This window comes from Cordyceps militaris (genome assembly GCF_000225605.1).
Source record: "Cordyceps militaris CM01 unplaced genomic scaffold CCM_S00007, whole genome shotgun sequence".
NCBI classification, from domain to species: domain Eukaryota; kingdom Fungi; phylum Ascomycota; class Sordariomycetes; order Hypocreales; family Cordycipitaceae; genus Cordyceps; species Cordyceps militaris.
Window position 1 is genome coordinate 2,369,940 of NW_006271975.1, and position 25,738 is coordinate 2,395,677.

Below are 25,738 nucleotides of genomic sequence, written 5' to 3' on the forward strand. Positions count from 1 at the left end.
TCTCTGTCTAGCTGTCAAAAGTGGCCTGAGCCTGAGACATGCAGACGCTCGCGTGGCAGCTCGCACGTCAACGCGCCCCCCCCCTCGAGTCCCCCATCCGTTTATTATGGATGGTTACTTGGGGCACTCAACCCGGGGCCTCCGCAACTATATCAGCGATGGCCCATCAAGAGAGCAATGTCTTGTCGGAAGCAAAGGGGATGGTATTAGACATCCCACGCCCGTCACACATGGCATGGTTCTCATGTATAACTGCAAACATACTGCACACTTGTTTTAATCTTGGCGGCGCAATCCGGTGTCTGTTTTTTGTCCAGTCCTTTTCTTGTCGACACTTTTACACGGGTCACGGCAATTGATATCCAGCTTTGGTGGGAGTGATTTGGGATTTTTTTTTTCTTCTTGGGCGGCCTGGCAAGATCGGGGTCCCGCTGGCAAGCCATTTTCTTTCTTCTAATCCCTCGAACACAAAACTTTGGATGGCGACTCTGGAGCAGTACTCTGGAGGAGGAATGGGAACTATTGGAACTAGGTCTATCGCATGAAAGCTTCGCCTCTGGGTTCCAGTCCGGGCTGAAAGCTGGGTAATGGTACATCACGTTATTTGTTCTTTTTTTAACGACGAGGAGATGCAATCAGCGTGTTTGAGCACTACGGAAAAGGTGATGCAGCAAACGCAAAAACTGGGCATCAAATGGATCATGGCAACTTTGGGCTTTAGCTCGTCCGCTCTACTTGGCTCCGGTGGAAAGAAAGCTGGTAGCCTGTATTTTAGTACATAATTGTAATGTAGCTTACAATGAGCGCAACCTGCAAACAAATGAAAACGCTGGTTCCGATTTGAAAACACTTGGTCTCTTTGTGCCTCTTCCTTTACTTGACTGTACATTACTCTGTCTCTTGTGTGTCACTGAGCCTGCCTCTTCTTCCTTTCCGTAACTATACCTCACTCTGTCTCTTTTCTGTGTCACTGCTAGCCAAGTCTGCCTAATTATCCCATCTTGCATGTTGGGCGTGTGAGTGGGCCGTTGAACTTGGCGAGCACGGATGGGATGGATTGCTTCTCGGCGACTTTTCTGCTGGCGCAAATCATGACTACCTAGTATGAACCACACTGGAACCAGACATTATGAAAAGCAGAGAAAGAAGCAACGAAATGGCACCCTGACCCAGCACACCAACCATGATCAAGGGACTCGAGGGATAAGTCGACGAGCCGCGCCAACCACCATCGAGGACAGCCCACCAGGACGTCAGCCTTGGCTTCGTACGCAACCCAAAGAAAATAGATCGATTGACTGGTGCAGGGGGCCTGGAAAACATCGGGAAACCAAAACAGGCCACTGACAGGATTTAGTGCCCAGTGGCGTGGAACAGCTGGACGGGGTGGGGATCAGGAAAAGATGGATGGGATTTTGGAAAAAGGCGAGAAAGTTCGGCCCCAGAAAGGTGATTTGTCTCAGATCCCGCTCACACGCCCCCCTCCCTAGTGCTCTTTCACTTACAGAAGGGGTGTGGACTCGGTAATATATCGTTGCAGGTGAGACAAGAAAAGAAAGGCGTCACTCAACTCACTGGTGTGTGCTTTTTGACTTAGACAAGCCAGAACAGACAGGTCGCTCTTCTTCCTCTTCTGTTCCCCATGTGCATGCCCGATTTCTGGTGAACCGTTTTTTTGCTTTTTTCTTCGAGGACGGCGTGCCGTGTTGTCTTGTCTTTTGAACATGGTGGTGTATTGTACAGTTGTGCCCAAGCAACCCAAGGAAGCCAAGCAACCTACTCGGACGGGAAACAAGCAGTATTTTCCTTTTTCTTTGGTCTCTCATTCGGCGCCAATACAAAACGAACACTGGATGAAATTACACTGAGGCGTCTGCTACCCTCTTGTGTGCTAGTCACCCCCGCCTGGTGAACGGCTGGGGAAGGCTGGTCACCAAGGCAGCGGTATGGACTTCTCTCGCATTCACCATGTTTGGATCATGGAGCAACCACGGATAGCCGGGCGATCCATCGGTGGCCAATCTGTTTTGCTTTCCCATTCCGTCTTTTTTGTTGTCACTGCCGGGTTGTCGAGCGTGAGAAAACCCTCTGCCGCTGTTTCGCATGTAATTTCGCACCACTCAAAGGCTCGTCGAGTCGATGGAGTCGTCCAAATCTCCCGATGCTCATCGAGTCACCTGTACCAGCGATCGGGGGATTATCAAAATGATGGTCACTTCTTTTTGATGAGATGCAAGAGCGGCGGCGCACACACACACCCCACTCCAGACAAAGGCGTGCAAGCACGATAAGCGACCGCGTATAGAAATAGAAGGAGATGACTGTAACGTGTGGTTGCGGCTCTACACGAACTTTGTTTTCTCATCAATATCTTGTGTGACGGCCTAGATTATTCCATGTTGTCACACGACCGCAGCCAAGAGCCAAGGTGCGAGACATGACTGGTTACACAGCCACTCGAGAAATGCAACCAGGGGGGGGGGAGGGCAGACAAGCCAGACGGCTGGAAATTCGAATGTGGACGGGGTCAGCGCATGAACAGATAGTATTGAGAGAAGATCACCAAACAGGCGAATTGTTTGCGCATGATATAATTTTACTGCAGTCAACTGACTCGAAGAATGGGCGAGTTCTGGTGATCCCGGCTCCGATAACGTGGGTGTTGGTATTGGTCTTTGTAACAAATCACAAAAAAACCAAGCATTTCTAAATTTACAAATAGCCAGCCTTGCTATTATATAAAACTTCATGTAACGTTTTATGTAACGTTTAGAGAAATCAATAGTTGCGTGCTGTCTGAGCGAGGAAACAACTGGCCATGACTCGGGAAGCAAGGCAGAAAAGGGACGTGTAAGAAAACCAGGCTTCACATGTAAACTGGCACCAACAGCCACCAACTGCATGGGCATAGCACAGCTGGGACTACGGTGCGCCAAGGACGGGCAGTGTTGTTTTCCACCGCAAAATTGACAATGAATTACCTAAAAATGTTGGCTGTGGAATTGTACTGGATTGAATCGAATAACGCGCGAGGCATTTGCAGCCCACCAGCGGCGTACGGATAAACTATTTTGGCTCTTAGCACTAGAATAGAAGACGCATCTCAAAAAGGAAGTGATTTCAAGTGTTGCCTTTTTTTCTTTTCTCTCTGACCATTTCCGATCCGCTCATGCAGCCGCCCGGAGCCAACCTTTGTTCCGTACTGGGGTCTCCTCTTGTTGCTGGACAGGGGGCGGAAAAAGGCCAGAGTGGGAAGCTGGGGCATCCCTGTAGATGGACAGGAGAGACATGCATGGTCATTTTCAGATGCTGCAGGTGGGAGGAGTCAGCTGCGCATCATCCCGAACGGAGAGGTTGCCCTCGTCCGGTGTGTACCTTGCAGAGCGTGGGCAAGGCGTCGGCGTCGTATCACAAGTTGATGAACAGTCAGTTTGGTCTCCGCATGATTTTCCCGTTTTTAATTTACAGCGGATCCATTCTTTTTGCATGTACAGTACTATATCTCGCGCATGCCGAAATTGTTCGCTTCCATCTCTTCTTCCATGACTCTCTGCATCCTCTCGACAGGTCATATTCGAAACTGGACCAACCACAAAAACGCACGCACTGTACCCTGCAAGGCGTCTCTTTTCTCGATTGTGGATATGATGAGAAAGATAAAAAATAAAAATAAACCAGGGCCGCCGTCGCAACCCGTTCTGATGTCAGCCACTGGGCTATTTGTATAAACAGAGTTTTACATTGCATATGTAGCCGGAAACTTTGGAAGCCAGGCGGGGGCAGAGAGGGGGGGGGGCGTCAACTTGATAGATCGAAATTGCGCGCGACCAAAAACGTGAGAGGAATTGGGCTTTCAGTGGCTGCAAAAAAAAATATATATTCGCGTCCAAGCCGGCGCGCCACAGGCTGGCTGTGGGCCCTGCGGACGGAAAGATGGCCCGTGGCGTTGGCCGAGGCCGAGTCCGTGCCAGACCTGTGGCGGCTCCAGGCGGTTGGAAGGCGGCTTGCGGGGTGGTGATCCAGTATCCTGTGAGGCTGCGCCCCCCGTTTTCTGTGGCGCGCGTGGCAGGTACTTGCTGGCAGCAGCTGTTTACCACCAATTGGCATGTTCCTCTCGGGGGACAGCTGAATGGGCTGTCCGCCAACGTCTCCCCATCGGTCCATCGTTTGCTCTCTCTTGCCATCATCCGTGTCCATCACCGCCATCATCATCGTACGCTGGCCTATCCGCGCAAGATTGCCATCAGCCCGCGTTCCCTTTCCTCCGAAGTCACGATTTCTCTCTCCGCTGTGCATCGTTAATTTCCGCCCACAGCCCACCGTGATACAGTGATACCTCGACTCGCCGGGGCACTTTTCTGACAGGTACGGTTACATCAGCCTGGCCAGCCGATCTGAAATTCGGTTCTCAGATTAACCCGCTGGCCGCTCCCACGCCCACCACCCGCCTTCGCTCATTATCCAATCAAGGAGCGCTGCCGCCACGAATGAGCTTTTTGCTTTGACCTCTGCGGCCAGCCACCAGCCTAGTGCACCTCCACGGAACACTGCACGCGACGTTTCTTTTGCATCCTCGAACCGTCGTCTAGTCTTGCTTTCCTTGTCTCTTTTGCCCACTGACGGTCTATTTTGCTTGGTACCCTGATTTCGACCTTTGCCGTTCTCGGACGAGACGATTGCTCGGCTGGCCGGCGCCGCGCACCTCCAAGAGAAACGTCGGACTATGCTCCATTAGTACCGCATCAACACCCAGGCTCTGAGTACTCGAACGATCTCCGACTGGAGCGAACCCCACTCTAGCATCAGTCCGCTGCATTATCTTGCCTCTTTCGAGCCACGGATCGCACGTCACTCTATGAACCCTGCCGCATAGCAGAATGGCATCGCTTCCATCGTACCAGGAAGCCACCACTCGCGCTGACTGGCTAGAAATCGCCGCCCCATACACCCAGACTGCCGATTATCATGCCCTCTGTCTGGTAAATCGCCATTTCTGGAACGTCTTTGCACCTCGGCTGTGGGTAGACGTTTTGCTCACCGTTCGCCGACGTGGATTACAGCCAGAGGACGGTTAGTGATCATGCCACGGTCTTATGCGCAGCAGATTGCCTCCTCCATGACCCTCATTCTAATATCGTTTTGCAGATCTCGTATGGTGGTTCGATTTCACCTTTGTTAAACTCGGAAAAGTCCGCCCCTCCACCCGCGGCCTGGCCCGTATCCTCGACCTTCGCCATTTCGCGAAAGAGTGTTACCAGTTTGCCACGGACCAAAACGCCCGCTTTCTGCGCAGCCTTCACATGGCTATGAAGCTACTACCTCGAGTAAATGTTCTCTTGCTTGACTATCACACCGAGATTGACCCAAACTCTCTCGTTGGCCTCACCGGGACGTATTCCTCTCCCTTGCTTCTCAGCATCTCGCATTGCTCTACACAGCTTCCTAGTACATTCTTTGCTTCATCCTCGCTACAAAAACTGGTCTATCTTGATGTATCCAATCTGCCGGGTTCCTTAGCACCGCTACTCCAACCATTGCTTTTTCCTGATCTGCGAATCTTGAAGCTTGCTGGGCGGGAACTGGACGACGCCACCTTGATCGGCCTGGTTGAACAGTATCGCTTGCGGCTTTGGAGCCTACACCTGGGCAAAAATAGGCTCACCAATTCTGTTGTGCCAACGTTGGTCGAGCGATGCTTCCCCTCGTCGTCTCTACGGTCCCCTGCTCGATTTCAAGTCGAGGGCAAGCTGTTCGCTTCCAATCATGGCACAGCTTCCTACGGCCCGTTCGAGTTCATTGAGGAGTCCCGCTTCAGTGGTAGCTTTAGCAGCCCGGAGCGATATTTCTTGGACGCTCCCACATACGATGCGCAGCCATACCTCTTGCACGGTCAACGCCAAGTTCTCCGCTCTGATGGACGCGGCACCTTGCGCTCAGATTCCGCCAATGAAGCAGCTCGCATCCTCTCGAATCAGTCCGCAAACTATGACGTTGAAGACACGTACCGTAACTCTAGAGGCGTCACACATTTGGATATTTCGTATAATCAAATCTCGGCTAGCGGCGTCGAGAGATTATTGCGGACATCCAACGGACAACTCGAGCACTTTGCATGCGATTCAATGCCTTTGGTGCCGCCTCGAAGCCCGGCTCTAGATTTTTGGCCCAGTTATACATCACTGCACGGCATCGTAGGATCACCCCATGTCTTCCGACCAGTGTACTCGTCTAATCTACGGTCGTTGCGAATACACCACTCGCTCGTCACCAATATTCCAACGCTAACTGCCGATGGGTTGTCCTCTCTGGCCAGGTTGTATCTGGCCGAGACATCTGTTCTCTCTCGAATCGACAAGGCCTATCCACAGCGATTTGTCCCCGACATGAATCCCCGTCTTGACTCACTGGCTTTGACGTGTGTGCCGCGGCGATCATCTGGACCATTGGTCGAGCGCCTACTGAACTTTCTCCAACTTCTGTCCATTCAGGAGCGAGGCATTTCAGATGCGACTGACACCAGCGGGTCATCATCTTGGCGCGAGCCAGGTGTGCTGCGTGGCTTGAGGCACCTTCGACTGGAGTTCGAGGCCGATACTCTAGGCGATGACACCACTGCAACCGAGGACCTGGATGCTGAACAGCTCATGAACAGCGGGGAGAAAGGTTTCAGTTTCTTTGAGGATGAGAGTCATCACTCTACGCGTTCTCGGCCAGACGCGAAGTCTCGCGCTGAGCGCCGCCTAGGGACTGACGGCGCCAACGCTACAGATGTTAGTGCAGGGCAAGACAGAGAACTGGATAAGACGGCCCGAGACAATGGGGAGGTCACTACACACTGGGATGAGTGGAATGGATGCAGCTTCAAGTTGCAAGTGTGGACTGGCCCGATGCAGCCACATAGCAACCCTATCATCAACGAGTATCATCGGCTGGTGCTAAACCATCCCAGCTTGTGCGACGGCGTCGGGCCGGTTTCCCCAGCCCAAGTTCTTGCAGGCGTTCCCGAGCGGTCATACATTTTTCACACAGCGTGGCACGCAGCCCTCATGCCGCCTGGCGAGCTAGCTCCCCCAGCGCTGCAGGACTTGACTGGAATGCGAGATGTTCTCGACGCTCTGAAGAAGGACCGCGCCACAGGACGCGCACAGTATGAGGATCTACTCCGTAAAAGGAAACATGTTGCTTTGCCTGCTCCACTCGGCGCGCCACATTTCTTCTGGACTGGGAACCTGGAGGTATTGACGAAGCAGCACTGATATCGGCGATATCCGGACGAGGACACAAAGTACTTATCGCACCCGCCCCGCCGCATATCACAAGAGACATGAACTCGGTTGGGGTCATGGCGTTTTAACACAATGGCTTGGTGCCGACGAGAAGAAAGACCCCTCTCCTACAAGAATTCTGTTGATGACTTGCGTTGTGCACGAGGGACGTCTGGGTAGGTAGTAAGAAATCCTACACCGACGCTCTGCGGCGAGATATCATGGATCTTGGCAATCTACCTTGTATCTCTATACACAAGGTCGATCAATGACACATTTGGGATAGTTGGCCGGCCAAAGGGTGCCCGTTTGGCAAACGCCGGGCTGGCTAAGCCCGAGACATCCAAGCCACGCCGCCAAGCGAGCATATGGGATGCCCCTTCGATTTAGACGTGACGTGCATTTTGGGCGAAGCGTATTGGTAAGTAATACTTGGCAAGTCAAATCTCTCTGGTGATGTACTCGGGGCGTGCGTACACGTGGATCAGACTTGGCGTTGCGCGATGTTCTGATGTCTTGGGGCCTTGGTAACGTCAATCTGAAACTGGAGGATGTTGCGACGGGATGAGTCCGAAACCCGGCAGTACGGCGCGCGCGCGAAGATTGCGGGGTACCGAGCTTGTTGCCCAGTTCCTCTCCACGCGTTGGGAGGGGCGCAAAGGACCGAGGTGGAGGGGGGTGTCTGTTGTTAATCGCGAGATGTGGGCATCGTCGCGGCCTGATAGGCGACATTGTTTGATCCAGGAGAGCGGATAACGGCTTTTGAATAGCATCGTTTCCTCGCATTCAACAAGCCAAGGCGCGGAAGCGGACATCGTGCATCGGCTTGTCGTTCGGCAATGTGGCATTCTGCGCCGGACGGGCGATGGACTCCCCCTCATCTGTTGTGGCCAATGCCTTGGTCGCATCTGACACTGACCAATTATTTTCTTCTTTTTGGCATTATTTGCTTTTTTTTCCCCTCCTTGACGGGTCAACTGGTCTTATGCGCCGATCTGTCATTGGATGGGTTGTCCACAGTTGACAGTTTCTCTTCGGAATCGCCGAATCAGTAGCGAGGACGAGAAAAAAAAGAGACCTGTCACTTGAGTTCAACGGCGCTTGTTTCAAACAATGCAAAGACAACGCGGTTCTCTGCTCGGTTTGGACTGGTAAGAACGGGATCGCACAGTGTTGTTTGGGCTTGGGGCTGGCTGGTGTGAGACATGCCCCGTTCTTTTCTCTTCTGGCTGAGCCACCACCATTTGTCCACAACTGAAGAGATGGCCTTGTCCTGCTGAAAAAAAAAGAAAAAAAGAGGGTTTGTTTAACGGAATAGACAAAGGGGAGCAGCTCGGAAAAAGGTGGCGGCTGTCATTTGGATAAACGAAACTCTATTTGGGAGGCTTGGCCGAACTAGGTAGAGGCTGTGTATATGGAATTGTATTGATTAGGAAGCAAAGGGTGAGGGCGTGTAAAGAGATGACCGTTTTGTAAATGGTAGAGGCAGAATTGAAAGCTAATTAACATGGTTCGATGTGACATTTCCGGCGGGTGTGAAATAGGCGAGCTTGCGCGGCCAGTTCACTAGTTCTTGATCCTATCCTATAGTCTAGTTTGCGATTGGCATAGTTCTGGCGGACTTCGATGTTGGCTTGGCACTATTGAAACTTTCGGCAACCTCGGCTGGCTGATATAGTCCATTGGGGTCATCTACCGAGTTTCTACACATCTAATCAGTTCAGCACGCAAGCAGGCTTCCTGAGCGGACCGTACGCTTATGATTCGGTGTATTTTCTTTTTTTGCGCCGGAACAGGTACGTTTTTTTGCGAAATAAACACGACAAGAAGAAGGCTGAAAATCTAACATTGCTAAGGAAAAAAAAAAAAAAGTAGACGTAACCGTTCGTGGCAACGTGTTATTCTATGCTTATACTGGGGACGCGACGGACCATGTAAGTGGAAAATGGTGTGCGCGAACTTGTCCCAGGCACCCACTGATACCAGGCGAGCTTTGGAGCGAGATGGGCCTGTATGCATGAGCTGCTGGGCAAAAGAGTGCGTGAGATTGCTCGTGTAGGCGGAAGCGCATGGCATCTAGCTGTGTCTGAAGGTTGTGAGATGTTACCGAGTGCCTAGGATACATGGAAACACTCGCATGTTCTTTGGGGTATGTTTTCTTCAAGCAAGTACTCAGACTTGCATATAACACACAAGATAAACTAACCAAGTTCTTTTAGGCACCCATGTGTTTTTCCCCCTTCCGAGTTCGCTCATATACTTGTTTGCAAGGCTTGTTGTTGCGGTAGGTTTATCACCAACGCTCCACACGACGAGAGACTGGTTGACATGCACTGCTATGCTGTTTTCCTCTTTTGGAACTCTGTTCTATTGCTTGGGGTGTTCTTTTTTTTTTCATGGCTGAGCTTCTGCCTTGGGGTTAGTCAAAGACGACCAGCGTTGGCAGAAACGTGGGATTGTGTGTGGCTCGTGGTAGAGCGGCAGCCACTTCCAGCAGAGGTTGCTGTTGTCACGTAGAGCTCTGCGAAAAAAGGTGCTGTTGTCACGCAGAACTCTGAAAAAAAAAAAATGCAGCTGTGTCGATGGCATTCTTTAGGATATGGGATACCACTCCAAGTATGCTTGGGAATGACTCGGTGGAGTGGCCACACCTCTAGGGTAACTTGGTGGTAGCTGGGGGGCATCACAGGGAGTTCTTCACATGCTTCGCTACAGGTAGACGCGCCGGTGGTTTTCTCGACGAGCGCATACACACTGATGCCTACAGTCTGATCTAGACATGACAGTTTACTCCCGCATTGAATACCCATCAATTTTAGGGTCTGTACAAGGCCCGAATGTATTTTAGTTACACATGGCAGACTTGGGAATCCCAGGGGCGGGCCGTGTTTGAAGATCATTGCTCTTGTATACGGCTGCGAAATGAAATCGGACTCTTTCTATTCAGATTGCAAGGTGACGTTGGGTGCATGCTTCGGGTATTTGATCAGTCACGCGCGCGGGGGCGTATTGGAACACGAAGATGCAATCTACGTTGTGTGGTAACACGGGTGATTCTCGTGACGGGCAACGTGACAGGTAGCCGCACCTTTCCATCACGTCTCTGGCATCTAAGTGGAATGTGAGTATAACGTTATAATATAATTTTTTTTGCCTTGAATTTGCCACGGCGCATGGAGAGGGCACGTACACGAGCGGTAAGAGGAGGCTTCACAGGCAAGGTAGTTTGGGGTTCCTGTGTATCGTACTCACGAATAACGATTTTAGTAGCGGGACAGATTGGGGAAGAGGGAAATATTCGTTATTTTCGGCAAGAAAGATTTTACTCGTTCCCATTTGGCGGCAGATTAGGGGGTTCTTTGTAGAGCAAATTCGTGGATCCTGCTATGGCCTTGATCCAACCACGTTTTAACCTTGGTCCATGTCACCGCCAAAAGTGGAGTTACCAGGACAACTCGTCATCATAACAAAATACCCGCGAAATAAACAAAAGTCTTTCGTCACCCGGACTTGATCTCACCCCAATCCATCACACAAACACAATTGTACGCTCCAGACTTGACTACCTTGATCACCCCGCGGGCCGCTGTTACACTACTTTGATCGGGAGATTCTCCATCTATCGACCGAAGCTATCCTTCCGACAACAATATGCCGTGCTCCGCCCCTGGCGTGTCGCCGGCCAACGTCACCGACGCCGACAAGCTGCAGTACGCGGCCATTGAGCGGATCCAACTCAAGAAGCTCACGCAAATAGCGGAAAGGCTTCGCAAGATTCAAGTCCCGACCATCAAAAAGGAGAAGCTGGGTGACCTGTCCATCGCGCTCGGTGCCCAACTCGGCGTGGATGCGAGCCCAAGGTCCCCGTCTGCGGTCTCTGATACTTTTTTTTTGCCTTGCGACTGGCCGCTCGAGGCTCTCGAGTACGAAACATGGGACGATCGGTGGTCTTGGTACGCACACCGGCTACGCGTTGATCCGGCCATCTTGTTGCAAGTTCCCGAGACCATGAGCGAGTGGTTCCGCCACTGCCTGCGTCGATTAGGCCGCTTGGTCCCAGATCTATGGGACCACTACAGGTATGTCGGACTCTGGCCTGTCCACGTCGTGGGCGGGCCCCTCTACGCTGCCCGGTGATGGGCGATGGCGAGGGCACCGGTACTGACAGACCCCGTTTGTAGCTGGCCGGGCGCCATTCGAGAAGCGATTGGGCTGCGGGTGCCTTGCCGACACTTCTGCCGGCCGCCGTCGCACCGCCGCCGTTATTACGAGTCGTATGTGCAATGGGTCATGTTTGCCACGGTCCCGTCGGCAATGCCGCACGCGGCCTGCCTCGTCCTCGACTCGGGCACGCTAGCCGACGACGACGATGACGACGCGATCCTGCTCTCTGAGGCCGAGGCGGCCGTCGCGCTGATTGAGTTTCAGCTCGCCGACGGCGACTACACCAATCACCACACCAAGCCGGCGCTGGTCGCGACGCTCCTGCGGAACCAGACGGCCCGGCTCACGCAGGCCCATTTCGACGGCAAGCAAAACAGGCTCGTCCTGCGCCAGTCTCGCACGCTCGACCTGACAGGGGCCGAGCCAAGCCCAGACTCGTGGACATTGCTGCGGTGGATTGCGAGCCAACCAGTGGGCGAGACGCGCTATGCCGTCGGCGACTCTGACGAGGAGGCTCTCTGGGATGACCCAGCCCACCTGACACCTCGAATATCCGCATAGTTTCCCGCGGGCTGTGCATGCTTTAGCCAGCGTTTCATACCTTTCTTCTATGGCTTTGCATAGCCAATCAATCAGTCATTAATATACCTCCACTTTGTATCCTTGGCGTCTCAGCCTTACTTCGGTTACGTTGGCTTACCCGTTTCTCATTTGCGAGCCGGGCGCTTAGAGTCCGGCTAGTGCCATCGGCCTCAGCCTGGAGGCTGAGTCGGAGCTAGTTATGGTCTCTTGGACGGCGGGTCGCTCACCACTTTGTCGCCTCAAACCTCGGCGCCTAATATACACTTGCTACTGACACGGCAGCCGTGGAGTCGTCTCCACGATGGAGATGGTTGCATGGCCCCTAGAATGGCGGCCATATTGGGTCGCGCACCACTTTAATGTCTAGATCTATCCGTTATCTTTTCAAGCTCCGCTACATACGCCCTCTAGATAAAGCCCAACGCGGCGCTTAACATAGATTTGCTGCTGACACGGCAGCCGTGGAGTCGTCTCCACGATGGAGATGGTTGCATGACCCCTAGAATGGCGGCCATATTGGGTCGCGCACCACTTCAATGTCTTGATCTATCCCTCATCTTTTCGCGCTCCCTTGCGTACGCCCACTGGACAAAGCCCAACGCGGCGCGTAACATAGATTTGCTGCTGACACGGCGGTCGTGCAGTCGTGCTTGGCCATGGTGCCAGGCATGCGAACTCGGGTATATAGACCAGCGTTGTGCCCATGATTCTGGCAGGCATTGCTTTTCTATTCACATACCAACAAGATCTACTCCATTCCGCACGTTTTTTCTTCTTCACACATACACAATACCCTCTCAAGAATTCCGCTCACTCCTACGCAATGTCTAAGAACCCTGACGCCAACGAGATCCCTGAGGATGCCGCGGCTTGGTTCCAGAAAGTCCAAGATGACCCTGACATCAGCCGCGGCGTCAAGAACGGCAAGACGCCCCTACATGTCGCCCATACGAACTACCGTTCAGGCTCCAAGATTCGCCCGTCCGAGTTTCTTTACCTTCGAGCCTTTTGGCAGCCCCATGCTCCTGGTGCCGATGTGTTGGATCATTGGTTCCGCGACAAAGACCTCAAGGACAACCAATATCGGGGCTATGTCTCGAAGGAAAATGCCAGGCTTGCAGGCAACATTTGCAACAATCTCAGCAGCTACTGGCACAAATATATCGACCAGCTCAAGGTCGCAGCCAACGGCCTGACTTCGGACCCAGCGGCAGGCGTCTGGGCAATGGTGCATCTCTGGCAGGAGCTTGTCTGCGAGCACACGAGCAGCGAGAGCTCTAGCACCACCCGAAAGGGCAGAGGCGATGACGACGACGACGACGGCGCCAAGGGCATCGTCAAGAGTGGATACGTCTACGAGCCCGCCCGAGCCAGCGATGTGGCCAAGGCATTTCAAAACATGCAGATTAAGACTCCCGACCGCAAGAGCCGGCCGGCAGAAGCACCGTTTGGCACGCCGGCGGCCACACACTTTGAAATGGGCCAGGAGGTGCCTGCCAACGCGGCCTCGGTGGACGAAATGTATTCCAACGTGGCCCTGTTGCTGTTCCTACAGGCAGCGACGGGTGAGGCTCCCCAGTACCTGGGAAACATGAACTGGATCCCGCCACGCCTCGCTCTCAAGCTCAGAGCGCTTGCGACGGTTGGAAGCCGCGGCAAGCCCGTTGAGCTCATGAAGGCGCTCGTGGATGGGTATCTGTGCAACAAAACGGGTCGCACGTTTGACGAGTCGCCACTGGCCATCTGCGAGGCCAAGCCGTTTGTGCGCAAGAGCAATCTTGATAAGACGCGGCGCCAGGAAACGGCCGAGATGGCGTCGTGGATCGCGCACCACAGCGGCAGCAACAACGGCCGGCTGCAGCCTTCGAGGTCGGGCAGGACCCGGTAAGTGTTCCCCCTTGGAGTGTCATGTACTACTTACTGACTGCTGACTTTTGTGTGTTCTCATAGCCGCCTCTTGGTGTCGCAGGACCGCCACGAGATTTACCTCATCATTGGCGAGTACGGTGACAAGTACGAAGAGTACATCCAGGGCCAGAGGGAGTTTATGGGAAAGGCGGAAACGCCAAAGAACCCCGCGACGTTTGACCCCCAAGCTCATCGGAACCATGCGGCGGGTTCCACTGCCTCTGTCGAGCTAGGTGAGTGGGCCGGCGATGTGTACTTTGCAAGCCAGAAGCAACAAGGCGGACAAGGAGGACAAGGCGGACAAGGAGGACAAGGAGGACAAGGCGGACAAGGAGGACAAGGAGGACAAGGCAGACAAGGCGGACAAGGAGGACAAGGCCAACAACAGCAACCGCGTGGCAAGCCTCCATCTTCCTCGATTAGCGATTCATTCCCACAAACTCGTTCGCAGGCAAAGAAAGCAGCGGCAGCGGCAGCGGCGGCGGCAGGCGCGCCCACACCCACCGCTGCGCAAGCGCCTGCCGTTCCCCTACTGACCAAGGAAATGCCACATGCAGATGAATTTCTCATCATGCACCAATTCGGACCCTACTTGGTCACGGAAGCGAGTCACATGGAGATCCTCCTACGGCGAATGATTGGGTTCATGCTGCAGTTGCGCAGCGAGAGCGAGAAGCAGTACATGGTCCCTCCGGCGAATGTGGAATTCAGCAGTCAGGATATTGCTCGATCGTTTCCGCCCCGCAGTGAGATGAAGATGCACCCTTCTGAGATATACCGAGGATCTTGATGGATAAAGCATCTATCTGGCTTGTGGCGAGTCAAAGAGGGAGGGAAGTATCACGACCGGTCGGCACACAAGCAAGAAGCAAGGGAAACAGGTGTATTCGTGATGATGCCAGAAGAAGAAAGAGAACAGGAAGCTATCTAGAGGGGCTGACGATGTGTGGAGGCATCCGTGCTGAGTCAGCGTGGTTGGCGTGTGTGCCAGCAGAGATGGCTATTGCTGTTGCTATTGCTCTTATTGTTATTATTGCTCTTATTGTTGTTATTAGTCTTATAACTGCTCTCATACTGCTCTTATTGTTCGCTATCGCTATTACTGTTTACTGTTATTATTGCTATCTATCGTTATGACAAGTGTTGTGTATTCTGCTACTTTCACTGGCATCTTCTTCTTTTTGCTGTGATCGCTTCTCCTATATTATTGCCCGAATCACCTATATTTCCTGTGTTGCCTGCGTTTCCTCGGATATCTGTATAGCTACCTGAAGCGCGCGTAGCGCTACTTGGTTAAATCACTGACGCTGAAGAGAGCTGGTAGATCGGGGTTGGATATAGTGGGAGATGAGATATTTTGCGCTAATAAGGGCGAATTGACAGGCCGATTTGGCCGATTCGCTTGATTCGCTTGATTCGCTTGATTGTAGCGAACTGGCTGTTTTTTTTTTTTTTGCAAGAATAACTCGTTCAATATAACCTGAATAGTAGCTCAAGCAATATTATAGCTACATGGACTGAAAATACCGTGTAAGTGGGCTGCCGTCTGCAACACCCCGCGGCCACTTAACCAAGTCATCTAGTTACCAAAGTCGCACACTGCACTGCCCACCAAACAAGAAAGAAGAAATCACAAAACTATCGTACATACGAACGTTATGTTGTATTTAGTGACCATTGCTTTCATCCGCGGCCCATAACTTTCGACTCGCAGGGCGTACGCCAATCGATAACCCATGTCCGTGCCGACGGCCCACCTGGATCCCCCCCCCCCTTCTAGCTATTTATCTACCTTGTTTGAGTCACTTTTCATTGCCATCCTCCTTTTCGAGTCCCTCATCATTGGAATTTTCCAAGAAAATTCCTTTCATTACAGCCATGGCGTCTCGATTGGCTCTGTCCAGGCACGCGCCCGCCGTGCTGCGCTCCCTGAAACGCCCTGTAGCGCCCGTCTTCGCGCGCGCCTATGCCACGGCCGGTGTCGGCGATAGCGCGCTCTCCAACGTACGGGTTTCCCCCCCCCCCTCCTGGCCTCGCATCTCGCTCGCGTCGTGGCCTCCTTCGCCCTTAACAGGCCCGCCGCGTTGGATTAACCCCCCCCCTTTTCCCCCCCCCAATCTCCGCCAAATGGCTAACACGATGCGCAGCAGCAGCAGCAGCTCTCCCACGCCGATCCCGCCGCCGACTCGGGCAGCGCCACGCTCGTCGGGCAGCACGCGCCGTACATGGTGGCGACGTATGCGCGGCCGCCGCCCGTCTTCGTCCGCGGCGCGGGCAGCTACCTCTACGACGTCGACGACCGCGCGTACCTCGACTTGACGGCGGGCATCGCCGTGACGGCGCTCGGCCACTGCGACCCCGAGTTCACGGCGCTGCTCGCCGAGCAGGCCGCGACGCTCGTGCACGCCTCCAACCTGTACTACAACCCCTGGACCGGCGCGCTGTCCAAGCTGCTGGTGGACAGGACCCGGGCGTCGGGCGGGATGCACGACGCGGCGCGCGTGTTTGTGTGCAACTCGGGCTCCGAGGCCAACGAGGCCGCCATCAAGTTTGCGCGCAAGGTCGGCAAGGTGCTCGACCCGGCCGGCGCCAAGACGCACGTCGTCTCCTTCACCAACGCCTTTCATGGCCGCACCATGGGCGCCCTCTCGGCCACGCACAACCCAAAGTACCAGCTGCCGTTTGCGCCCATGGTCCCCGGCTTCCGCCAGGGCACGTACAATGACGTGGCCGCCATTGACGCCCTCGTCACGGACCAGACGTGCGCCGTGCTCGTCGAGCCCATCCAGGGCGAGGGCGGCGTGCAGACGGCCAGCGAGGCGTTTCTCGTCGCCCTCGCCCGCCGCGCCCGCGCCGTCGGCGCCGTCCTCATCTACGACGAGATCCAGTGCGGCCTCGGCCGCACCGGCCAGCTCTGGGCCCATGGCCACCTCCCGCGCGAAGCCCACCCGGATATCCTCTCCACCGCAAAGGCCCTCGGCAACGGCTTCCCCATCGGCGCCGTCATTGTCAATGACGCCGTCGCCGACAAGATTGTCGTCGGCGACCACGGCACCACCTTTGGCGGCAACCCGCTCGCCTGCCGCCTCGCACACCACATGGTCACCAAGCTGTCCGACCCCGCCCTGCACGCCGACGTCCGCGCCAAGTCGGACATTTTCCGCGCAGGGCTCGCCAAGATTCGCGAGCGCTTCCCGGACCTCGTCAAGGAGATCCGCGGCAAGGGCCTCATTCTCGGCCTGCAAATGACCGAGGACCCGACCCCCGTCATCAAGGCCGCGAGGGAGAGGGGTCTGCTGGTGATTACGGCCGGCACAAACACCCTGCGCTTCGTGCCCAGCTTGAAGATTTCTGAAGAGGAGATTGGCATTGGCCTGGGCATTCTAGAGGAGGCTATTGCTGCGACGAGGAAGTAGGCCAACAAACCGACCAAGTTGAAGATTAGACATGGGCGTTTTGGCATTTGCATATATTGGTATACATGAATCATATTTTTTTTATCTACATTTACGTCTTTGCATTATTCCGAGCTTAACAAATGGCGTGCGTCTTACCCGTCTTGCCCTGGAGAGAGTGCTCCTCGTTCTTGTACTCGTGGACAGTGTGCTTGTGGTTCTTCTTGCTGTGCGACGAGACGTGCTGCTGGACGTACTTTTTGGCGCGGTCAAGCGACTCCTTATCTGACGTGGCCAACAGGCCGAGACAGAGGCCAATGTCGCTAATGAGATCGTCGGCGCGACTGCGGGAAAAGTCTTCGCGGCAGACGACGCGCAGCATTTTGAGACCGTCCGTCTTGGGGGCCATGGTGTAAGCGGGCACGATCCAGCCACGGGCGCGCAGGTGGGCAGCGAGGGCGAACTCGTCATAGACGCGGTCCTCCACGGCGCCCTTCTCCTTGCCAGCGGGGAAGCGGAAAGCGACAAGCGGCAGGCCGTCGCCAGACTTCTCCGACATGATGATGAAGCCGAGCTCTTGGAGACGGTCCGACAGGTGGTCGGCGGTGCGGACCAGGTTGCTCATGATGGCGCGGTAACCGTGCTTGCCGAGGCGGATCAGCTGGTAGTACTGGCCAATGACCTGGGACGCACCCTTGGAGAAGTTGAGGGTAAAGGACGACTGCTCGGCGCCGAGGTAGTTGATGTTGAAGATAAGGTCCTTGGGGAGGTACTCGCAAGAGCGCCAGACGGCCCAGCCGACGCCGGGGTGAACGAGGCCGTACTAATTAATGCCTGGGGTTAGTGGGAGTCTACGTGGTATGTTGGGGGAGGGAAACGCACCTTGTGGCCGGAGACGTTGATGGAGACAACCTTGGGCAGGCGGAAATCCCATTCCAGGTCCGGGACGACAAAAGGCGCGACGAAGCCACCAGAAGCAGCGTCGACATGGATGGGGCAATCAATGTTCTTGGCGACGAGCAAGTCATTGATGGCCTTGGTGTCCTCGTAGTGGCCCGTGTAAGTGGTGCCGAGGATGGAGACGATGCCAATGGTATTCTCGTCGACGAGCGAGACGGCCGTCTCGGGGTCAATGACGAAGCGTTCGCGGGTGCAGTCGACGTACTTTTCGTCAATCTCAAAATAGCGGGCCGCCTTTTCCCAGCAGACCTGGACGGCTGATGACATGATGATGTTGGGGTGCTCAGTGGACTTGCCGGCGGCCTGGCGGGCCTGCTTCCAGCGGCGCTTCATGGCAAGGACGGCGAGCATGATGGCCTCGGAGGAGCCGACAGTGGAAGTGCCAATGGCGTCTTCGGCGGGGGCATTGAAGAGGTTGGCAATCATGTTGACACAGCGGTTCTGAATGTCGGCGGTGTAGGGGTACTCTTCGTAGTCGATGAAGTTGGTGGGGAAGGCGTCGGTCATGAGCTTGATGGCTTCTTCTTCCTGTTTGCATCATCAGTACAGCCCACTCTACGAGCGGTAGATTTGAGCGGGTGCGCACCATGTAGGTCGAGACGAATGAAGCCAGGCTGTAGCTGGTGTTAGCAAGCTTCAACAGATGGACACGGCGAGGGAACACACTTGAGCTTGGGGTTGCCGTCGAGGCTCAGCTGGTCCTTGATCATCTGGTAGGCCACCTCCTTGGGCATCTCGCCCTCGGGCATGCAGTTCTTGGGCAGGTCCTCGCGGGCGAAGCGCGAGCCGTAGACGGACGTGGTAAACTCGTCATTGTACTCGGCGAGGTGCAGCTGCGCGGCCTTGTGGTGGAGGTCCGAGGCGGCGGCGCCCTTGGGATCCGTGAGGCCGGTCTGAACGCGGGAGAGATGAACCATGGTGATGACAGTGATGCTGCGAATTGGGTATCGGGAGTAAAGATGAAGAATCTAAGAAAATCAAAGAGAGGAAGAGAAGGGGCGAGGAGGGAGCTTGGGGGAGCTGTAAACCTTAACAAACGAGGGGGAGGGGGAGGGGTAGCTCCTCTCTTGGGATCTCGCCTGGAGATGATTGATGGCTGATGGATGGCTGGCCGTGTTAGCCACGGGCCGACGTCGTGCACCCGGCTGGCCCAATTCGACACCGCCACGAAAGGACCAGAATGCATCTCGGGTCCACCGGTAAAGTACAAATGGCACATCAATCCGGAGCCAATCGAGCTCTGCCATTGCCAGCATGGCATGGTCAAAACTCTGGTGGCGACGAGTAGCATAAGTTCTTCGTTAGCGTCTGGAGCTACCCAGCACCTAGAGCTACCTTGGCGGGGCAAGACGCGGCTTCATCGCCAATCTCTTCTTCCGTCGGCCATGCTTTTGATGATTCTATTTTAATTTCCCACGTCTTCTTTCATTATTTCATTCATCTTCTCAAGTCGCATCCCGCAGAATCTAGGACCCGTCCTTGTTTACCGAGACCTCTGACCATGGACAGCGTAACAAGAGCATGGCATCCCTGCTGGCTGTAGACCACGCCATTATGCACCCCTCGGATCACACGGCTACGCTAGGCGCGCCCACCATGGAGACGGGACAGCTTCAGATAGAAGGGTGCCCGATTCAGCTTGCTTGCCAAGTGAGGCTTTTACCAGTCAACCCTGTACGTTTATCTCTTCTGCGTAGCGTGGTCTTGGTCTCACGCTGCCAAGCATGAACCGCGAGGAACGGCCGTTTCCAGCAATACTATTCTAGTTGCAGTTTGGCCAAAAAAAGACAAAGTTTAAAACCCCAGCTCCTTGGCTTGCGCCGCCTCGTCTTATCCATACTATACTCTACAGCAGTGGATCGTTGATCCGTGATTGCCGACTACAACGTCATTCCTTTGTCAACTTGTACCAACCCTGCCGAAGCTAGTGTGACGAGCTCTCAAAGACCGCTTCAATATCGAAAAAGAATGTACCAAGAAAAGAACAATCAAGAATGCACAATCATTTATAAACAAGTCGCTAAGTGAAACTAAAAAGGTGAACAGTGTAAATGGACAGTGTAAATTAACAGGATACACTGTGCGCTTCTACTGTGAGTACCAGCGCATAAAGAGACGAGTTGGTCCCCCAAAGAGGTTTCAAGACTGTTTACAACACTTGAGTACAGGCTGCCTAGTAAGAGCGCAAATGATGTTCCTCAACACCAACACTTGAATACATGCTGCCTAGTAGGAGCACAAACGATGTAACACCAACCCTTGAATACATGCTGCCTAGGTAGTAAGAGCACAAACGATGTTCATCAACACCGACAGCGAACCCACCAACAACTTCTCCCACAAGAGTTGTCTGCGTGTAATATAATAATGGCCTTTTCAAATGCTGCAACGAAATAAAGTACGAGAGACTATCGTTCAAGTGTTTCTCTCTCCACATTGCGCAGCTCTGCGCCTGATGAAGAGCGCCGAAACCGGGTAGACGCAGGTAGACGTTCTCACCTGACCTTGCACAAGTCGCAGATGCCCTCTTTTTAACCCCGTCAGGCAGCCATTCACTGATGACGTTGAGCGTTACATGAAACAACACCACCTGAATTCCTCCTTCATCTATCCTTCACCAAGTCCAGACGCAGGTAGGCGGTCTCACCCGACCTTGCACAAGCCGCAGATGCTCTCCTTGTACCCCATCAGGCAGCCCTTCACTTCTGACGTTGAGCAGTATATAAGACCACCTGGGAACGCCTCCTTCCTCTCGGCCCTTTCACCATGGTCTTCAAACGAAGAGACACCAAAATACAAGCCGCGCTTCGCCACACGACCTACATTATTGAGCCTGACCCCTCTTTACCCGTTACCAATACTCAAAAGTCTTCCTCCCCAAGACCGTGCCCTCTACACGGCGAGTATTCCGGCACGATGCCGCATCGGGACGAAGGCGATGGTAAGAAGGAGGAGAAGGACGAGGGCTTTAATAACCCCTTTGACGGAAAGTTCAAGTGGGGGGATAAGTGGTGGGAGGATGAGCGGTGGGAGGACTACCTGGGCGGGGCCGACAACTGGCATAGCGACGTGAAAGTGAAGGAGTGGATTGAATTCATCTACAAGATGTCGAACCTTAAGAAGGACACCGAGGGCGAGCAGCGCGACTGCGTGGGCGGCTGTGGCCGGGTCTGCCAGCGCTGGGAGCGCGTCCAATGCATTTGCCCCCACGACTACTGCGGCGAATGCATGGCCAGAATCCTCAAGGTGCACATGCGCGAGGGTCTGCGGATCCCGCTGCGGTGCTGCGGAGTGAACATTCCGCTTCGGAGAATCGTCTGCGTCGTCCCGCCCCACGACAGCGACGTCGTGGCGTTCTGCGAGCGCCAGCGCAAGCACTCTGACGCGCAATTTGCGCTCCCCACTGTCAAGTGCCATCGGAAGCGCTGCCGGCGGTCGGTGCCGCCGGCGCTCATCATCGGCGACACGGCGACGTGCAGCTACTGCGGCAAAGACACCTGCGTCAAGTGCAAGAAGGCGTGGCATTCAGGGAAATGCTCGTCCTAGGAACCCAAAGGCAAGTATCACGCCGGTAAGCGTCTCTTCTCCCGTCTCTTCTCTCGTCTCTACTCCTGTCACTGGATCTGTCCGTCTTTTCTCCTTTGAACCCGAATTGTATACTGACTGACACGGCACCACAGAGAAGTAACTCTGGTGAGCCCTCGTCCGGAGCGCACGACGACCGGCACACGTTGCCACCCGCGCACACCACCGAGAGGATCCCTTTGAACACGAGAATTCGGGCAGGACGTCGAGGATACGGAAAGCCCGGTGCACTTATTGCGGCGGCGAAGTGGGCGATGCAGGCTGGAACGGCGACTTCAAGGTGTGCGAAGTTTGTTTTGGAGAATTCTTAATGAGATAGCGCCGAGGAGACGCGTAACACAAATGTCGGCAGGAAGGGAATTGGATGTGAGCAATCTGCGTGCTGGGGGCAGCTAATGTATTAGGCACCTCAAGCTCTCCTGCTCTAATGCCGGAAAGCTGGATGGTGGAGGCGAGTAGTGTGACTTTCGTTGGCCATGATTTTAACAAAATGCATCTTTTTGAAAAAGAAGAAAAAAAGCCTCCTAGCATAAGTGTGTGATGTGAACTGTAGAATGTCTAATGTACGTTAATCTTCCTCGCCCGTGCCCGTCAGCCCGCTCGCCACGCCCGCCATTCGTCGCCCCAGCAAATCATCCGTACTCTTCAGCTTCAGCAAGCTCTTATTCTGTTTAATCTTGCGCTTCGGCCTCTGGTCCCCATCCTCTCCCACCTCGTCCCCCTCGTCCCCATTCGTCTTCTTCTTCTCCTCCTCGTGACCCACCGTCGCGCTCCGGCCTCTGGTCAGCTTGGTCATGCTCATCTCGAGTGGCTTGTCCTCGTCGCCGCTCGACTCCGCCGCAGCGGCGGCGGTCGCCCTTGTCCGGCCGGCAGCCTCCTCCTCGTATCGCGCAGCGGCGCGGCGGCGGCGGTGGCGGCGGGCCCGCGCCCGCGCCTCGTCGGCCTCGAGAAACAGCTGGTCAAACCACTCGGCGCTGCGGGCAAAGTGGCGCCACGACGGCGGGTAGATGCCCGGAAACTGCATGAAGCCGTGCGAGGCGCCGGGGATGAGCACCACCTCGGGCGCGGTGTCGTCGTCGTCGCCGTGCGCATCCATCTCCTCTTCGGAAAAGAGGCCCGGCTGCGCCATCGCCGTCTCCTTGGCGCGTCGCAGACGGCCGGCGAAGATGACGGTGTCGTCGACGAGGGGGTCGCGCTCGCCTGTCATGAAGTACGTCTTGGGGAAGCGGGCGAGGAGGTACTCGGGTGCGAGCACGGGGCTGAGCATGTAGTCCTGCGAAAAGTCGGGGCGGTTGTGCTCGCCAATGTAGAGGATGATCATGGCGCGCATCATCTCGGGCGTGAGCACGCGGTCGTTGACGTACGAGATCATCGAGGACGTGGCGAGGCGCGTCTTCATCGGCTCGGGGTGGTGCGACACGGCCGTCGCCGTCATGGCTACTGCCGGGGACGTCGGCACGCTGGGGGGCTGCGGCGCGCTGTGAGAAAACTCGGGACGGGAGCTTGCGAGCTTGTCCATTGGGTTGGTGGTGGTGGTGGTGGTGCTGGCGTCGGACGTGTCCTTGGGCGACGCCTCGTCCTCGTCCTCGGAGTGGTACGGGGTGCCGACTACATCCGTGTACTGGCGGCTCTTTTTGCGCACAATGGCGAGGTTCGTCTTGCGGAACTTGCGGTCACGGATGAGGGACATTTGCTCGTCTGTCATCCAGTTGCCAATATTCATGTCCAGGGCCGGGTAGAAGCAGACGAGGCCGTCGGGCGGCGGCAGCGTGCTGCCGCGCGGCGTCTTGCGAAACGGCGTGCTCGCCGTCTCGAGCACCATGAGCGTCGCCGCCACAGCGAGGTTGCCGCCGGCGCTGTCGCCGGTAATGACAATATTCGGAATCGTCTCGCCAGCCATGCCGATGCACTTACCGCGCGTGCGGACTAGCGTCGAGTAGACGTCAAAGACCTCGTTGAGCGCGTACGGGTACGGAAACTCGGGCGCCTTCTTATAGTCGAGGCTGAGGATCGGCAGCCCGGACTTGGTGGCCCAGGCAAACAGCTTGTCGTCGTTGCAGCGCGGGTCCATGGCGACGAAGCCGCCGCCGGGGATATCAAGAACCAGTCGTGTGTGTCCGGCCAGGTCAGCCAGCGGGCCGTCAAAGTAGAGCCAGGCGGCGACGGGCTCGGTGTAGTCGCTGCCGGCGGGCCGCGGGATGCGGACCTGGCGCGGCGGCCACTTTGTGAAGCGTGGGCGCATGAGGCTCTGCAGCACACGCAGGTACGGTGTGGTGCCCTTGTTCCACGCGACGCGCATGTGTTCGACGGTCAGCGCGCCGCGGACCTTGCGGACCTTTTCGTCGGCGCGCTCGGCGGCGAAGAGGTAAAAGATGGAGAAGACGACGCCGGCGAGGTCGCGCGCCCACTTGGAGCGGATGCGCATCGCGGTCCAGAAGCCGGCGTCCATGGCGGTGAGCACCCAGGTGGCGCGGAAGTAGGTCGTGTCGTACATGTTGGCCATGGGCTCGGGGCTGGCGAGGCCGACGAGGGCGGAGAAGTTGCGGGCGGCGTACATGGCCATCATGGTGAGCACGGTGACTTGCCACGGCGTCAGGCGGGTGCTGAAGAAGCGGGAGACGGCGCCGAGGCCAGGCGGCCCGTGGCGACCCCCTTTTTGTAGGTAGAGGCCCCAGAGGGAGAGCACGGCGAGGACTTGGAGGCGCCGCGACTTGGTCGAGGGCCGGCCCAGGACGTGGTCGATCATGGTGGCGACAACGCCGGGGTGGGCGGTGCAACGGCTGTGGAAGGACGTTTGGAGTCGAAAAATTCGGAGGGGGGGAGGTCGTGTATGGAAGAGTGCGAGGTTCAATTCATCATGTATTTCGACGTTGGGACGGATTGGCGCTGCCCACGTGTCAATTGTGAGGCAGCCACGGAGATAGATAGCGTCGTCGTGGGTAAGGGTTGTTGGTGATGCGCTCGAGGACTAATAAAGCAAGCTTATCTATGCGTTTCGACGTTTGTGCGCAATGAGTAAACTGTGTCAAGGTGCTGGTTTGATGTGATGGAAGAGGCAAAAAGGATGAAGAACCGGCCCAGTTCGCTCGTTTGCGGTCTTTGTCCTCTCCCTTGGTAATCGTGTTGTGGAGGTTGGTTGGCTTGTGAAAGTTTGGCGTCCCCGCGTGACGGAAGCGGACAGGGGTCCGTGGGTGTCAGAGGAGGACTTTGCTGCGCTACAATTGGCAGGATAGTTGGAAATGGGTTTCAAAAAAGTAAGAGCGATTTTTTTCTTTACAGAGGAAGATGGGGGACGTTGGTTGGTTGATTGTTACTCGAGCACGATCCGTACTGTGCCACCCACTGTAGTGATGCTGAATTGACATGTGAAAATCCATGTTGGTGGCAGCAGCAGGCGGGGAACGTGGCGGAAGTGCGAAATACACAGCGTATGGCTGATGAATGATTTCTATTCACAGATTAGGAACTCTTTTTTCTTTTCTTTTTCTTCATTTTTTCCCTCGCAGTATCAACTTGAGTATAGCGGCTGTCGCAATAGGCGGGGAGCGGAGGACTGCACGGAGTACTAAGTACATCCGGGGTAACAAGCCACCAGTCCGGGGTAGTCCAATAATAACCCTAAGACAGCACATTCTTTCACTCCAGTAACTACAGTTTTCGTACCGAGTAACTTTGGTTGTCACAAATGACGGCTAGGTGTTGTTCAATATATACTCTTCCCTACAAGCTGCTACGAGCTCTTGCTACCTGAAGGCTGGATAGTTACTTAGATGACCAAGACCAACGCAGCCTGATGAATCGATCCGATGGAGTGCAGCTGGCTGACTTTGGCACCAATGTACCACGAGGTCCGGTTGTGCAGAGGGCGGAATGCAGCCT

At 55.2% G+C, this 25,738-nt stretch overlaps 8 protein-coding genes across 8 annotated transcripts; 5 read left to right on the forward strand and 3 right to left on the reverse strand.

Moving 5' to 3' along the window:
- Nucleotides 1-4,877: 4,877 nt before the first annotated feature.
- On the forward strand, nucleotides 4,878-7,256 carry CCM_08960 (uncharacterized protein; the record flags this gene model as incomplete). The annotated part of the gene is made up of 2 exons (XM_006674095.1): nucleotides 4,878-5,070; nucleotides 5,146-7,256. The coding sequence occupies 2 exons, from the start codon at nucleotides 4,878-4,880 to the stop codon at nucleotides 7,254-7,256; spliced, it is 2,304 nt and encodes a 767-aa protein (XP_006674158.1).
- Nucleotides 7,257-7,393: 137 nt separating this feature from the next.
- CCM_08961 (uncharacterized protein) lies at nucleotides 7,394-7,997 on the reverse strand (the record flags this gene model as incomplete). The annotated part of the gene is made up of 2 exons (XM_006674096.1): nucleotides 7,394-7,501; nucleotides 7,743-7,997. 2 exons carry the CDS (start codon nucleotides 7,995-7,997, stop codon nucleotides 7,394-7,396), a joined length of 363 nt encoding a protein of 120 aa, XP_006674159.1.
- Nucleotides 7,998-10,916: 2,919 nt separating this feature from the next.
- Nucleotides 10,917-11,990, forward strand: CCM_08962 (uncharacterized protein; the record flags this gene model as incomplete). Its single annotated transcript, XM_006674097.1, has 2 exons — nucleotides 10,917-11,344; nucleotides 11,447-11,990. 2 exons carry the CDS (start codon nucleotides 10,917-10,919, stop codon nucleotides 11,988-11,990), a joined length of 972 nt encoding a protein of 323 aa, XP_006674160.1.
- Nucleotides 11,991-12,834: 844 nt separating this feature from the next.
- CCM_08963 (uncharacterized protein) lies at nucleotides 12,835-14,709 on the forward strand (the record flags this gene model as incomplete). The annotated part of the gene is made up of 2 exons (XM_006674098.1): nucleotides 12,835-13,895; nucleotides 13,962-14,709. The coding sequence occupies 2 exons, from the start codon at nucleotides 12,835-12,837 to the stop codon at nucleotides 14,707-14,709; spliced, it is 1,809 nt and encodes a 602-aa protein (XP_006674161.1).
- A 1,088-nt stretch (nucleotides 14,710-15,797) lies between these two features.
- CCM_08964 (acetylornithine aminotransferase) lies at nucleotides 15,798-17,335 on the forward strand (the record flags this gene model as incomplete). The annotated part of the gene is made up of 3 exons (XM_006674099.1): nucleotides 15,798-15,923; nucleotides 15,994-16,002; nucleotides 16,067-17,335. 3 exons carry the CDS (start codon nucleotides 15,798-15,800, stop codon nucleotides 17,333-17,335), a joined length of 1,404 nt encoding a protein of 467 aa, XP_006674162.1.
- Nucleotides 17,336-17,450: 115 nt separating this feature from the next.
- On the reverse strand, nucleotides 17,451-19,191 carry CCM_08965 (glutamate decarboxylase; the record flags this gene model as incomplete). Its single annotated transcript, XM_006674100.1, has 4 exons — nucleotides 17,451-18,137; nucleotides 18,197-18,802; nucleotides 18,861-18,888; nucleotides 18,941-19,191. 4 exons carry the CDS (start codon nucleotides 19,189-19,191, stop codon nucleotides 17,451-17,453), a joined length of 1,572 nt encoding a protein of 523 aa, XP_006674163.1.
- Nucleotides 19,192-21,040: 1,849 nt separating this feature from the next.
- On the forward strand, nucleotides 21,041-21,820 carry CCM_08966 (uncharacterized protein; the record flags this gene model as incomplete). The annotated part of the gene is made up of 1 exon (XM_006674101.1): nucleotides 21,041-21,820. One exon carries the CDS (start codon nucleotides 21,041-21,043, stop codon nucleotides 21,818-21,820), a length of 780 nt encoding a protein of 259 aa, XP_006674164.1.
- A 607-nt stretch (nucleotides 21,821-22,427) lies between these two features.
- CCM_08967 (lipase, putative) lies at nucleotides 22,428-24,605 on the reverse strand (the record flags this gene model as incomplete). Its single annotated transcript, XM_006674102.1, has 1 exon — nucleotides 22,428-24,605. The coding sequence occupies one exon, from the start codon at nucleotides 24,603-24,605 to the stop codon at nucleotides 22,428-22,430; it is 2,178 nt and encodes a 725-aa protein (XP_006674165.1).
- Nucleotides 24,606-25,738: the final 1,133 nt, after the last annotated feature.